Below are 16,051 nucleotides of genomic sequence, written 5' to 3'. Positions count from 1 at the left end.
AAAAACTCTTGGTATATGTACTCGTACATTAAGGAAATGTTATGAAATTATCGAAGTTAAAGCAAATTTATTTAATAATATAACAACCAAGGATTCTTTTAAATTAGTTGAATTTAATTGTGTTGCCTTATAAACAAATTAACAAATTAAATGGATTTTCACGTCAGCAAATTCAATTTCTATTTTAGTTTAAGCTGTTGAAGTTTTTTCGGATTTTATGTAACTATTCTAGGATTTATCGTGATGGTAGGAAGATACCCAGTTTAAATAACATATCATTTCTCGGGCTAAAGAGCCACTCTAATTGACACATCGGTTAACACTACTTCGTCTGGATTAAATTCTAAACATTCTTAATAAAAAAATTTCATCTTGGATGAGTATAAAAATTCTTAGTTATGATTTCTTTAGATCATTAATGAAATATTCAGGCCTGCCACAAAATTCCATTCCTATCGAGAGTGAAATTATTTTCGTATCAGATAAAAAACGAAAAATTCTTTTGGAATGAAACCGATTTCTTTTTTTAAAGTGCAATTGTAATTTCTGTGTAATGAAAGCTTTTTCTTAAAGTTTCAATAACAAAAACATTTACGAAAATACGATTCTTGTTTTATAAGCTCAATTGGAAATAAAGTGGGTTTTTTTGTAAATCCCTTCCCCTAGCTTTACTTAAATTTCCATACCAATTGTTTTTGTATTTTCAAACATTTGTATGAAAATATTTTCAACGCAAGGTGAAGTGTTTTACAAAATAAGGGGAAAAATCAATATAATTTTATGTTTTTCGAAACTAACTACATTTGAAACTATTCCGATCGAAATGTGTGACATACCTTATAGAGAGGAATTGTTGTATACAACAAAAACATACGTATTTTAAACAAATTTTGTTTTTTTTTTTACTTATTCATCCTATTCTGCATTTCGATTACATTCAAAAACATTTCAACAAAAATCGAAAACGAAAGAAAAGACAGAAATAATTCCATTTCGTTTTAATGCTTTACGATTCGTTGTTTTAGGCATTACGAAAGTAGCTTCATTTTGTATGTTGTTGTTGTAGCAGCGACACGTGTAAATTCAGTGTGATTTGGTCGTTGAACTCTGAATCGGTGTTTTAGTGACAGAGTATCAAAATACTGAATATAAAAGTTGCCAAATGGAGAAAATTTCGATACGTATTGAACTGCAACATTTTTAGGTTATATTTGAATGTTTTTAATGAGATTTAACTATTTTTTAAATAACTTTTAAACCAAACACGGAATTAGAAAGAAAAATGAAAAACAATATTTAAAATAAAAAACAGTAACAAAAACTTCTTTCTGAATTCGGACATTAATTTTTATATACACACCCGTATGAAAATCGGCCCAGTTCACGAACGACAAGGCCATTTTGCGAATCATTATAAAATAAAGAAAGGTAAATATAGAGAGGGTTAACAATAATACAATTTCCACACAGTGTGAAGCGATTTAATGTATACATTAGATCGTACATGCATATGAATCTAATTACATGTACATATTTTGTATAATAATTTGTATTTTTGTCCAGCGAAAAACAGCCGAGTACATCTGGGTACCAAATTCTCTTCTTTCCTATGTCAGTTAAAATTCATGTCTAGCTTAGTAACTAAATATCCGATCTAAGTTAGTTAATTTAGTTATAAAAATAATTTTCCAAAATTCTACTGAATACAAGAAAATTTTATATAAAAATTATATCTAAAACATCATAAAGCTCAACTGAAAATTACTAGAAAATCATTATTTCTATTAAAAAATATTATTGAAAAAAGCAAATCTAAATAGAATAAAAAACCAACAATTTCACTTTATATTAAATTGTTTAAAAAATCTTTTTTTTTGTATATTAATACTAATATAATAATAATAATTCATTCATAATATGTATTATTTATATATATTTTTGTAATTGGAAATTATATATTTGCTAAATAAATTGATTGGGAACATAGTAAAGATTGCAAAAAAGAGGAATTTTAAAATTAAATTTATATTATAAAAAAATACATGGAAAAACAATGATAATCATAATATATCTTTTTTTGCATTTGCAATTTATATTAATACAAAAACAAGTTATTAATACGAAAAAAAAAATAATAATAATAATAAAAAAGAAAAGAAAAATTTTAAGCCACTAGATATCATTGAAACAAATCAAAGGATTGCAAATTATTATTGTTGTTATTATTGTTATTGTTAACAAAACCCTTTTGTGGTTGCATCATATTACTCATTTGATTAAAATTAGCAAATTGTGATTGTTGTTGTGGTTGTGATGGAATGTTTGGTGATGTTGTATTGAAAAATGTGGGGGCGCCACCACCAACTAAAGCAGCACTACCCAAACCGGGAGAAATGCGTGGAGTAGTCGTTTGGGCACCAAATGCAGCAAAATTGCCCATTACAGGCGTTTGTATAGACAGTGGCACTTGTTGGGTATTTGTGATTTGTTGTGTTGTTACAGTAGGACTTTGAACTTTTAGCGCATTCATGGAGGGTGCCGGTGCATTCGTTTTATTTGTCTTGCCAGATAATAAATTATCTAGGTCAAGTTTCAAATTGCCCGCCTTTAAATTGTCAGCCCAGGTAGCACCGACTTGTGTTGACGCACTATTAGTTGATGTAGTTCCATCGCCGGTATTCAATGATGATTGTTGTGAATTATTATTAGCACTTACGGGTTGTAAAAGAGTATTACCCGTTGAGGCAATTGGTGGAAGTATATTGTCTAAAAATAGTATATAATCATACAAAAAAAGTGTAAATTAAAAATAAAAACACATTTAAGAAAATTTGAAAGAAAGTGGTAGTTTTTAGAAAAATAAAAATTATACTTTTGCATAACAATAATACATACAATACATACATACATTAGGCAGTATGACAGTTTAATAGGCTCTACTTAATAAATACAGTTATATAGCAAAATATGATACTAAAGCTTAAAATATTAGTGTTTTTTTATTTTATATTTTATAGGTGCTAGCTGAGCTGAAGCATTAAAAAAAGAATAATAAATTTATGTTTTATTTTTTTTTTTAATTAAAGAAAAGACTCTTCTAAAACTAATTACAGTGATATTTTTGGAATGTGCTGTTTGTTTGAGTATTTCCTTTGTTTAAAATCAAAATTACGTGCACTGTTTGTTTGAAGCAGTAATTATGTTCAAGTTTACCTAATGGGTCCGCGGTGGTACTATTCCCGGTATGTTGAGAAATGCTTTTTTTGTTTGTTTGTATTTGGTTTAAGCAAAAATAAATTAATAAATAAATTAATAATTTTTTTTCAATAAATAAAAAGTGCATTTAAATAGTATTAAAAAATGTTGTTTTTTATAATTTACATTAAGTTAAGTACCTAAACACTATTCTTAGGAACAAGAACTCTGTATTAGAATACAAAACTGGAGATGCTTTACATTTTAAATATGCGTTCTTTGAGGATAACTACCCAGCAAAAAATAATTGATGTCATTCTTTACAAACGACATCTTAATCACATCTAAAAATGCGATTATATATTTTTCGCTTTTATAAACCAAATTTTTCCATACAAAAGAAAACCCATTTAAAAGTGGGGAAAGATATGTAGAAAAGTCACTACAAATAACATATTCGAAGTAACATTGGTGAATAACCAATGAAATTAACATAAGCATGTCGTTGAACGAATTCGGTTCATTTTTGACATCCAAATATCGGATCTTTATTGCATCTATGAATAAGATTAGATGTAGTTCATAGTTGTCAAAAATGAACAACTTCCCTCCAATGACACGCCAATGTAAAATTCATAGGTTTTTCACCAAAATTGGAAGTACTTCAAATATGATATTTGTGGTGAAAATTCTACTTCTTTATCCTCACTTTTCACTTATTTTGTAAATCCCTTCCCTTCACTTAAATTTTCATATAAATTGTTTTTGTAATTTCAAATTTAAAATTTGTATAAAAATATTTTTAACGCAAGGTGAAGTGTTTTACAAAATAAGCGGGTTTATTATTTCTTTTGTAATTTTCATAATAAAATTTTTCAACTGCATGAAATATTCTGAATACTTATAGAAAGCTAAGTCGATTTAGTAATAATTAATGTTTCAATCGATATATAAATTACGGAGATTGACTGTCTGTTTCACAATATCGAAACAACATTTTCTTTCTTATAAATATATTGAAAACAAAATTTAAAATTTATTTGTTGTTTTCAATATATTTGTAAGAATGAACATGTTCTTTCTTTTTAGAGAAACCGTCAGTCACTGCCAACCAATACAACCTGTGTAATAATGCTGTATATTTCTAATTTTTTCAAAGTTTCTGTTTCAATTTCGAAAAAAACTAATACTTTGGTTTGTATTTAAAAACACCTTTCATATTAACAAAAAATAGTAATAACACAATTTGCAAAATATTTATTAAACTACATAAATGGAAATTTTATTTCACAAATTTTAAAAATTGAAAAAAACACTTTATTCTTCCATATCGTTAGGATTCATTATCTTATAACAAGTGTTAAGAATTTGTGCAGCTAAATCACGACATTCCTCTGATGATTCTCCACCAACTAAAGGGGATTTAATAATATCTTCCAGCCAATATTTTAACTCCAATAGACGATCATTAAATTGTTCAATCAGTACATAATCCGGAGTGGTGACTAAGGTAATACCCAACAGTTCTAGACAAGATAAACGTACACGTGGTTCGGAACTAAAACGTATAAACAAGCATAAATCGAAAATTTCTCTTGTCATCGTAGGTAGTATGGGACAATTTTGTGCTCCCATTACAATAATCGATAGAGTGTGTAGAAAGTTGACTAAGAGCATTGTATCAATGTCGTGAGCAATGCGATCATATTTAACATACAGCATTTGTTTTGTTCGTTCTCCTCTAACTAAAGGAAAGAAAAACATACCCACTACTGGATGAAAACGATTTGCCTTTGAACTGTGTGTTGTTTTAACTTTATTAAAATATCTTTTAGTTTTATCACGCAATCTTAAGCGTATAGTTCTTTGAGCTATGGCCAAACGTTTCTGATGTTCATTATCAAATTGAAATTTACGCAAATGTGTAGAAGGGTTGTTAATTGCAATACTTTCTTCCTTTGAGGTTTCCATTTCGAAAGATTCGGTTAATTCCTTAACAGTTCCTGCTAAAATTTGTAACATTAAAATGCGTAAATTGGCATTATAACAGGAATTATCAGTGTGAAATTGTCGACATATATATTCGGCACATTCTGCCGGATGTGAAACACAGATGGCGATACAACACTTAAATTTGGTTTCTTCAAAGTTTTCATAGTAGAACTGCATATCCAAAGTTAGAAAGAGTTGCATTAAATCTACCGCCAAACGAGCATCTGATTTAGGCAATTGAGAACGTATTAGGTTTTCGGCTGTTGATAGTGCTGCTTCAAAATATTCATAATTTTCACATTTCGTAGAGAGGGTGGTCAACAAGTCCAATAAAAATTTGGGACTTTTATCCAAAATTTGAGGAGTATCATTTGACATATTGTAGGGCTTTAAATCATCGTCATCATCAGAATCTAAATCCATTTTGGGAGATTTTGTGGGGGGCGGGCTTAATTCGAAATTATCAATTTCGTTAGTTTCATTAACATTTATTGCCTGTAGAGATTTTTTACAGTTTGTAATTACAGCTTCAGTTGTTCGGTGTTTCATAAAAGCTTCCAATAATAATTCTAAATGCTTAAGATCCACACTTTCTGGCATGTTCTTGTTCGTTTGTAGGTTTCTTGTCAAATCATCAATTTGCTTAATGACTATTCCTTTAGGAGTTTCTAAAATACTGCTATATTCAAATTTCAATTGTTCTTCGTCTTTAGAATTGGGTCCCGCTATGAAATTAAATATAAGTTCTACCGTTTTCATGCCAATATAACGTTGCAAATTATCCGAACATTCTAAATGATGACGTAGACCTTCATGTAATAAACGTTTCAAATCTTGATCTTCTTGTCTGTTATTTTTAGCATCCAAATAGTAATATTTTCCAGTTATAATTAAAAGTTTAGAAAGGTTTAGATGCTCATTTTGTGATAACTTCTGTAAACATATACGTTTAGCCCAGACATTAAGCAGATTCTCGAAAAGTTGTCTTAACAAGGCAGCATCTACTGAGTTAATATAACTCACTAAGACAATTAATGCTGACTCTTGGCTAGGTATTCTCTGCATGGCTAATTTGTGCAGGAAACAAAATTGCCAGAGGTCATTGTTTTTAACACAATCCCCCAATAGTTTGTAAACATCTAAAGAGCCCTTAAGCATACATAAAGCCAAGCGGTAAATCGAGGTATTACTATTATCCATTAAATAGAATATTTCTTGTATGAGTTTTCGTGGCTTGGGATAATGACAAATTTCTTGTAAAATTTCCAAAAATTTGCAAAGATCGGAATCATTTTCTGTATTGGTGCAAAAGTCTAAAACTAAACGACTCAAGACTTCTGATAGAAATTTTAAATCGAAATTTTCTTTGTCATGGTCATCACAGTGTATCAAAAACCATATGGCTTTGAGCAAATGTTGCATTATATTTTTACAATAATTATCGGACTTAAATGCATCGTTGACATTACCCATGACAGCATTAGCTAAGCGTGTTGGTAAAGACATTAGCAATTGTATAAACTCCTTAACTTTTAAGTTAAATTGTTCCAACTGAGGTTCGGGTAAAGTGTTAAGAGTAGCTTTAAATTTTTGCAGTAAACAAGCCTTTTCCTTGCATATTTGTAAAAAGGTTATAGATATGAAATTATCATCTTCCAGGAGATATTCAAAAATAGCCATAACGCTTTGGGGAAATTGGGGTAATTTGTGTATTAAACACAACCACGATTCCATAATAAAATCAAAGTTGTAATCCATTTTAAATATATTAAAAATAATCTTCTCCTGCCCATTCAACACTTTTCCTGGCCAATCTGTGGTAAATGTTTGACCAATAGCTTGCAGTAGATCTGCATATTCATGTGTAGCTATTAAATTCCATGAAAGTTCATCTTTATCCAAATTACAGATCTTTTCGGCTGTAGTAAAACCAGGCAGACAATTCTTAATCCATAGTTGTTGTAAAATTTCCTTAACCTTTAGCACATCCTGGACGGATTTTATAGTATTCATAGCATTTAATTGTTGTATGACATTTTGTAGCTCATGCCTTAGCTTATCGGGAAATTTGTCACCATTGTTACCATCATCATCATCGGCTGAAAGTGAAAAATTGAAGGATTCCAATTGGCATTTGTTTCCATTAATTATTGTCTTTATTTTGTAATTATTGTAAAACCGGTTTTATGTTTTACAAAATCTACATTAATACTTGAATTTTATTCATTGTTTTACTCTCAAACACTACTAATTATTGTTTATATTGGAAACGTTTCTTAAATTTAATTTACATGCACTCTATAGAATTTTCTTTCACGCTACATACAATTTAGAAATTTTGATCTTTCTGTAAGTATATTACAATTTCGCACATTTTAGTTTTAGAACCTAGAATGTTTTTGGTTTTAATATTGTTGTATCTTTAAACAAATATTATGTATATTACATTTTTTTGTACAAAACTGTTTAATAACAATAACAAAAGCATTGCATTCTTGTTATTTTTAACAAATAACTAAAAAAATTGGCTTAAACTACTAGAAAAATTTATTAACAAATGTATGATAAAATTTTATTTATGAAACTTACCCATTGGCATACTTTGATGTATGGATAGATCTCCTAGACCAGCCAGAAGATCTGTAGCTGTGGTAGCACCCAGAGTGTTTGTTGTATTTGTGGAATGAACAGCAGCCGAAGAGGAATTAAACAAATCAAATGCGTCATTGGCTGGTGTAGCAGTAGTCAACAAATTACCCTCCAAACCTCCCAAACTGGATGTTAAAGCTGCACTATTGCTTGTACTGGAACTACCTTGGAATGCAGAGAAATCAGCGAAATCATCGTTTGTAGAGGCAGCGATGCCTGTTAGACTAGCCGAGGGAGGCTCAGCTGAGACACCACCGAATGCAGAGGCAAAATCGCCAAATTCATTTTGCTGCTGCTCAGCAGCTCTTGGATTGAAGTCATCAAAATCATCATTAATAGCAGCGCTATTAAGAGTCTTTTCATTCTTAGGTGAACAGGTCTTAAATAGACTGTCAAGTGCATTGTTGTTATTAACGTTGGTGGTTGTCGAATTTGTAGTATTGCTTTCGTGTGACGATGATATGCCCATGGTATTATTGTTAATGGGGGAATAGCCTATTAAATCATTATTGCCTTCACCGGGTGTATCGCGATGGGTGGGTGAATGTATGCCAGCCGCATTCGATGTTACAGTCGATGTTTTACCAAAATTGGCAGCAGCACCCATATCGATTTTTTTACTACCGACCGATGGTTTGTGTTGGCCTGGTTGCTTTGTAACTGGACCCGTTGACATGGTTATCGATGATGTTGACGATGCTGATTTCGGACGTATGTTCATGTTTAGATTGCCCGATGGTTTGACATCGGTAGCAATGTCTGCAGGACTGGCTCGGTCATTGTAACGATAGTTTCTTCTGTAATTTCGATAATTTATATAAAAATTTATAAATTATTATTTCAGTTTTTTTTTATAATTTACCTAGGACTCGGTGAATCGCTATCAGAGAATTCCTTTTCACCCTCATATTGAGCATCATCGTCTTCGTAACGATCCGCAGAACGTGAATCAGAATCTATTAAATAGTTTATATTATAAAATTGCAAAATATATTAATTTTCAATTTGAAAATTAACTTACACCAATTATCACCATGATCACTACGTGAAGTTCTCCAGCCACCATCATTGTAGCCACCACCGCCACCACTATAGCCGCCACCGCTGCTGCGCATACCCATGGCATCACTGCTCATGCCAATATATTTATCTTTATTCTTCTTAGCCTTTTTACGTTCATCACGTAAACGATCGTCATCTTGTATAAAGTCTATAAGTTCTCTTACCTTTAAGAAAACGTTTTTTTTTGTTTATAACACCAAACAATTATTTTTTGAAATACAAATCTTAATACCTTATGTCTAACATTAATGCCCTGATCTTTTCCACCTTCATCTGTAAAAGTGTAATTTTCCAATGAACGTAAATCGTAAATATGTTCCCTTGATGAGGTGACCACCCGTTCAGAACCATTGCGTACCAAATAATTAAGCAATAGTAAACTCTAAAAGTAAACAAGTTAAGATTACTTTTTGGTTTGACTTAAAAGCTTTTTAAAAACTACCTTATACGTTCTACGCCAATTAGTTTTGTTGTCTGTTAGCATACGTTTCCATAACATTGACATTACTTCGGGAAATGTTTCGTAGGAAAACGTTGCATGAGCCAATTCTTGCATTAAAGGACCCGTTGGACCCCACGGATCATCGTTAGTGGCTTCTCTTACTTTGCCCTCGATTTCGGTATAATTCATAACAACATTTGTGCTATAAAGAAATAAAATTAATAAATAAAACATTTTTGTTTAAAAATAGATTACAAGTTAGATATTGTAGTTATTGGAATTAATTTAGATATTTCTTCAACATAATTGTGTATGCATTTACAATAAATTGCTTAGCTCGTTATATATTTTTAAAAGCTACAAATAAACTATGTTCAATATTTAAAGATATTTTAATAATTTCTTCATCATAAGTTTAATTAAAGATCTTGCTATTAAAATAAACTTATTTCTTCTAGTTTATCTTTTATATTAGAACATTGTAATAACAATTTATTTTGTTAATAAAATAACAAAATTGTTTTCATTGAAAAGGTATGTTTATACTCATATTATTTATTTCATACCATCAAAGTCATAACATTTTTATTTATTCAAAATTTATCTACATAAATTTGAACCGTTTTTAATCGAACAATAATATCTCAATAATTTCAACATTAAAGATGATAACATTTCTTACACAAACCCATTGACTTACTTTCATTTTATAAAAGCACATATAAAAATATTTTAGTTTTTTTTTCTTTTTTTAAATAATACGTGTTCATAATGTTATATTCTACTATATATTTAACAAATAACTTCCTACACAATGTTTGTTTATTATGTGTATGTAAATATATAAATTTCACTGTTCAATACACATTAAATTAATGTTTCTCACACTTTAAATAAATAATAGCAGCAAAACCACAACAACAAATAAAACTAATACTAACAATATAATATATAAAAACAAATAATAAAAACTATGGTCATAAGTCATAACTGCTTAAGTTTATTTAAGAACAAATTGAGTCCCAGCAAAAACTTGGTAACGACTTGTACTTACACAAAAAACTTACTTACATACTTACTTACTTACTTACTTACTTACTTACTCAATGACTACTACATACGGTCTGCATTACATTTAAGTACTTCAGAAAAGATTTATATAATTTTATATACATAAGTAATAATTTATTATGAGTTTTACCAAAACTAAACAAGTTTTCTACATCCCGATTTGAAGGCATCGGTTTCAAAAGGTGAGAGATCCGGAAAATTATATTGTAGATATTATAAACGGATTGCTTGATTGTGAAAAGAAATTCTAAAAAATAGTTTACTTATTGCTATCAATATATGTTTATGTTGGAATACTAATAAAAATCTCTATACTCCTCATGTTTAATGCAATTCAATTTTTAATGTTTGATTTTCAAGTTAATCTCTTATGACTAATAACCGCAAATAGGGTAGAAGTAAAAGTGTAATTGTTACTATTTAGAGTAGTATTCTTAATAAGTTTGACGAGTATTTAACAAATTATACATTTTCATTTGTTGTATTTAGCCAACAAAAAACATCATCCCCATTAATATCGTAATAAATAATAAAATACGAAGAATGAAATAAATACAAATAAAACACAAACTTAAAACGAAAACAAAAAATCCAACAAAACAAGCGGTTTAATAAAATATAAAACAATACTCCCCACTTCCCTTTAAAATCTTTACAGCGTGACGGAAATAAACTACAGTTTATTTCCGTAAAGGAATTTAAAAAAAAGCCAAACATTTCATTAATTTTTAAAATATTAATTAAACTTCCAGCACAGTTGGTATACTGTAAATTTTAAAGAACGAAATGTTTACAAACAAAGTATAATTTCATAAATATTTAATTTCTATTTTTTTACATTATTATACATACAAGAGTTATAAATTAAAGTAAAAGTATTTTTGTAGCTTTTTTTAAATTTAAATGTCAATATGATGAGTTTTTAATAGTCTAACAACAATTCAAGCGTTTGTATTTGTTTAAAAAATAACTTGTTTAGTTAAAATGAATTGAACAAGAAAAAAATATTTATCATTTTTTTAATGTTTTCTTTTCATTAACTGATAAGTGTTGTTGTTATATATAGATAATTAGATTTTTATAATTTTTTATTTAAAAGTATTATTTTCTTATTTACACTTTATTTTTTTATCATTACTGTATTATTATTATTCTTATTGTTATATTATATTCGAACGTATTTAATGATTTATTTATCTTGTTTAAAAGACACGCTATAATGTTGTAGTGTTTGACATATTATACAATATTTCTGTTTTGTTTAAAACTCGTAATATTTGTATTTTGATTTTTAGTAAAACATATGTACACTTCAAAGAATTATATAGATTTAATTAAGATTGTTGTCATAACAGGGTTGGCAAAATTGCTATAATTGTACTTTTTTAGTTCAATTCAAGTTTTAAAGGTACAATGGTTTCTTTTTGTATAATTTTAAATTTATTTCCTTATTAAAATAATAGTATAAACACAAAGTTTAATGGACTACCTACTTCAATAAGTTTTAACGAAAATTTCAAATTATATTCTTCATTCTTTCATATTGTTATAAAATCTTAAAAAGAGTACTTTTTAGTATTTTTACTCGATCGCTCAAATTTTAAATAATTTGAAGGGTGTATTTTTTAGTAAAACTATTAAAGTACTTCTAAATAGACGTTGGACTAACTAGTCTAATGGATTTTCTATAGTCCGGTCTATAAATTAGTATAGGCAGTACACTATGAATAAGTCTACAGGTTATTTACTGACTATCCCATTAATAAGTCTATGGACAATTCTAATACATAGGTATCTAGTTTATATCTAATCTACTCTAATGTCTAACCTAAAATATTATCTAGTTTATAGACTAGAGGGACGTAATACTCGGTCTACTGGATCCATCTGCTGGCCAAAAGGAATGTCTGATGATATACAATTTTCGAAAAATTTGCTTTGAATCAAAAGGATACAATAGTTAATGCTGTTTTGGATAATTCTATTTGCCAACCCTGTATCATAATATAAATAAATATAATCTTATCTGGACAAGAATAATAGAAAATTCTACTTATTTCTTAAATATGGGTAATTTCGTGTCAAGTGACCCAACTTTAATAATCGATGTCTTCTGTTTTATGAGATAGTTTTTAAATTTTTTAAATCAAAAAATATTTCAAATTTATTGGAAAGAATGAAAAAATAGCTATTTGAATTCTTTGGAAAATTTTTGCTAGGACCAATACACTCATACACTCATTTAAATAAAACACTGTATGACCAAAATATCCAACTTTTATTCCGTCTATGTCCGGCAGTACTTGACTGATAAAAAATGTGTCTGACCTACTATCCAATAGAACTAACCTTATTGCAATTTCGTCAAAATTGGTTTTAGATGGGACACTTGACATGAATTTCCCCATATAAGTACACAGGAATTTTTTATTTAAAAGTAATTCGGCATATTTTTAACCTTTTTATAAAAAGGTAAAAAAATAAGTAACAAAATAATATATTAGATTAGTCGTAGTATTCGGCATTTTTGAAGGATACCATGAAAATATTCATTCATCATCTGATTTACAATTGAGCTTTTCTAAATGACTATTAATAATGGTGTAGTTTATTATATTGTAGGGTAAAAACGAATATATATTAAATTTTTAAAATTTTTGAATAATGATGTTTACTATTTTAAGATTAAGAAATAAAGATGAATGAAAAGGACTGTTTTTAAAAGCATTTTCATTTGTTTCAGTATTAAGCTTTTATTAATGCATTTTATATAAATATAAAATGAGATCGAAACAGGGCATTAACACTCAGCCATTTTTTCAAGGTGAACCACTACTTAAAACTTATTTGAAAGCAAGAACTAATTTTATTGATTTTTTGGTTTTTTTATTTTTGCTATGAACATTAATTTATTTTGTAAAAAATATACACAGTGTTTGAGATGATTTCATAATGTTTTTCATTAAATTTGTTTAATTTGCTTTAGATGTAAAAGACACTTTTTCTATCTACAAACATATTTGGATATACACTTATGATCTATAGAAAATGTCGCCTAAAATCGGCGAATACATACCGATGAAGATTTGAAATTTTTGCAGAATAATTACGCCAATATTCTAAAACATTTATAAAAGGTATGATATCACAATTTTAAATATATTTCGCTAATCCCCAATAACACAATGTCTAGTTATTCTTTATCTTAAGGTTAAATTGACAGTTTTCATACAAAAAATATTTTAATCGGCAGAATAACTTTCGTTTAAACGATAACCAGAAATGGAGTTAACGGGGCTTAGCCTAATAAAATATATATTTAAAATTTGTTTTATAAACTTTTGATAAATGTTTATGAATAAGGGAATATGTATATTATAATTAAAGAAAATAATTATCTTAATTTTTCGAACAGTGTAATCAATGCCAAACAATTTATTGGCAATTATTAGGAATTTTTTTACTAAACATCTATTTTCTATGAAATTTATGGATAAATTCCTTAAATGGCGTAATATAAGAAACAGGTGGTTAGAAAGCTATTCCGTGTACAAGTGTGCAAACACTTGCTGTCGTGTTTGATGGACAATAGTATAAGCAATTGGATATTTGCACGCGTCAAATATTAGAGAAAAGTAAAAAAAATCTAATTGAAATACAGATACAAGATAGGTATACATATACATACATGCATATGTATGTAGTATATACATACATACATGCATAAAATATACAAGGTGGGAAAACAAAAACCAGTAATTAACTATTTTCTCATCACTGGTTGTTGAGTTAAATAATTAGTTTTTTTTTTTTTGGTTTGTTTGTCATTTAATGTTGTTGGACAGTGCTACAAAAACAACTACTACTAGATGCAGTGCAAGTCTAAAAAAAAAACATCAACAACTGGAGATAGCCAGTGCAAATGTACTAAACATAATATAAAAAGCATGAATGTACAAGAAAACAAGTATGAATGTATAGTCGGGCGTAGCTGACCATATGATACCCTACACCAGTCAGTATGTATGTTAAAAATATGGATTATTTAAAAAAATAAAGCATTTAGTTTGTTTTTTTAACTTTATTTCGGTATATTTTTACTTTTTTTTGGCAAAAAAAGAGATTTTTTTAAGAGGGCTCAAAGGGGAGTAGGGCAAAATATGGCTCTATGGAGTTTGAATGGGGGATAGGGTCAAATGAAGCCCGATCATTACAAAAATCGGTAGTGTCATTTAAAGTTATATAAAACTAAGTTTTGTCGACTTTTGTTAACATAATAGAACATTTAAATTAATTATAAGCCAAAAGGCCCTATTTGGGGGGTAGGGTTGTATGGGGGTTAGTCGAAATAATGTACCGATTTTAACCATTTTCAATAGGCTTCGTCCTTGTGCCAAATTTCATAAAATTATCTTGAAAATTCCGGCCTGTACCTTGCGCACAAGGTTTACATGGACAGCCAGCCAGACGGACGGACATGTCTTAATCGACTCAAAAATGATTCTGAATCGATCGGTATACTTTAAGGTGGGTATTGGACCATTAGGGTAAATAGGTATAAATAAGTCAAGTAAAAAATTATAGCCTGTCATGGTAGATTATATTGTACTTTACATTTATTATTATAATTCACTTCAATAACTTTCACATATCGAAAGTGGTCTTTGCTGAAGAATTATGATTAATATATCAACTCTGATAGATCTATGAAGTTCTCGATCAGTGGAGTCTTTGCAAAGACTAAAAGGCCAATACATAAAATGCATAATATCATCATAGGGTATAAAACTACATATATATCTACAAAGATAAATTAGAAAAGAGCTTTATTTTTCATTATTTCTTTTTAAAACCGTACTTGTCTCGCGAGACTTTCATGTAATATGTATGTATGTATTTTGTTGGTAGTTCGGTAGGTGTGTGTATCGTTTAAGTTCTTGTCTCTGTTGTCTGCAGTAGTTACTATTGTTGTGTCGTTCGATACCTTGACCAAATTTATGACACATATTTGTTAATTTGATTTACTCGCCACATACAACAACTACATATTATGGATGCAATTTAATGAGTAGTGGGAAACTCCCATTCCAAAACCCTTTGTAAAGAAATTTTCCAAAAATATATATTGTAATAGTGTTTCTTTCTTTTTGTTCACTTACACTTTGTCAGCCAATTCACGCACTTTCCACATATTTATAAATTTATCTACCATTTTTTCACCTATTTTGAAACTGTTTTCAACTGTGTTACGGAATTTATTTCTTGTGTTGTTATTTCACTTATCGTTCACTTCGTTTTATTTCACACACAATCGAATATATGACACAAGTTTTGGTACTGATAGGAAGGAAAAAATTGCAAGACTTTTTTTGTTTTAATTTCGGTAGTTTCGGTTCACTGCACACGTTTTAGATTTTACTCGTTGTTAATTGCTTTAAATTGATTTGTATTTAATACTTGTTTCTCTATATTTAAGTTGCAACAAAAACGTAATCTTAAAAAATTAAATGAAATTTACAAAAAAATGCAAAACTATTTGTAGAATAAAAATGATTGACGAAAAATTGCTGTCGTCAAAAAATTTTTTTACAAGTGAAGTTGGCAGGCACTTGGTTGTAGTTTATAGGTAGTTAATAAAAT

At 28.7% G+C, this 16,051-nt stretch overlaps 1 protein-coding gene across 2 annotated transcripts; it reads right to left on the bottom strand.

The window, feature by feature from the left end:
- Positions 1 to 1,913: 1,913 nt before the first annotated feature.
- LOC111690388 (clathrin interactor 1) lies at positions 1,914 to 16,029 on the bottom strand. 2 transcript variants are annotated; one of them, XM_023452856.2, is made up of 7 exons: positions 15,571 to 16,006; positions 9,341 to 9,542; positions 9,131 to 9,280; positions 8,858 to 9,062; positions 8,699 to 8,792; positions 7,777 to 8,633; positions 1,914 to 2,766 (listed from the first exon to the last, which is right to left on the bottom strand). In XM_023452856.2, exons 1-7 carry the CDS (start codon positions 15,621 to 15,623, stop codon positions 2,180 to 2,182), a joined length of 2,148 nt encoding a protein of 715 aa, XP_023308624.2. In that variant the 5' UTR covers positions 15,624 to 16,006; the 3' UTR covers positions 1,914 to 2,179. The 2 variants fall into 2 exon arrangements, with proteins under 2 accessions (XP_023308624.2, XP_046806144.1); XM_046950188.1 differs by lacking the exon at positions 1,914 to 2,766 and adding an exon at positions 4,282 to 7,286 and having other exon boundaries at positions 15,571 to 16,029.
- Positions 16,030 to 16,051: the final 22 nt, after the last annotated feature.

The sequence above is a fragment of the Lucilia cuprina genome, chromosome 4 (assembly GCF_022045245.1).
Source record: "Lucilia cuprina isolate Lc7/37 chromosome 4, ASM2204524v1, whole genome shotgun sequence".
NCBI lineage: Eukaryota > Metazoa > Arthropoda > Insecta > Diptera > Calliphoridae > Lucilia > Lucilia cuprina.
The sequence above is the reverse complement of the archived record's forward strand: the minus strand, read 5'-3'. Positions and strand labels throughout refer to the sequence as shown.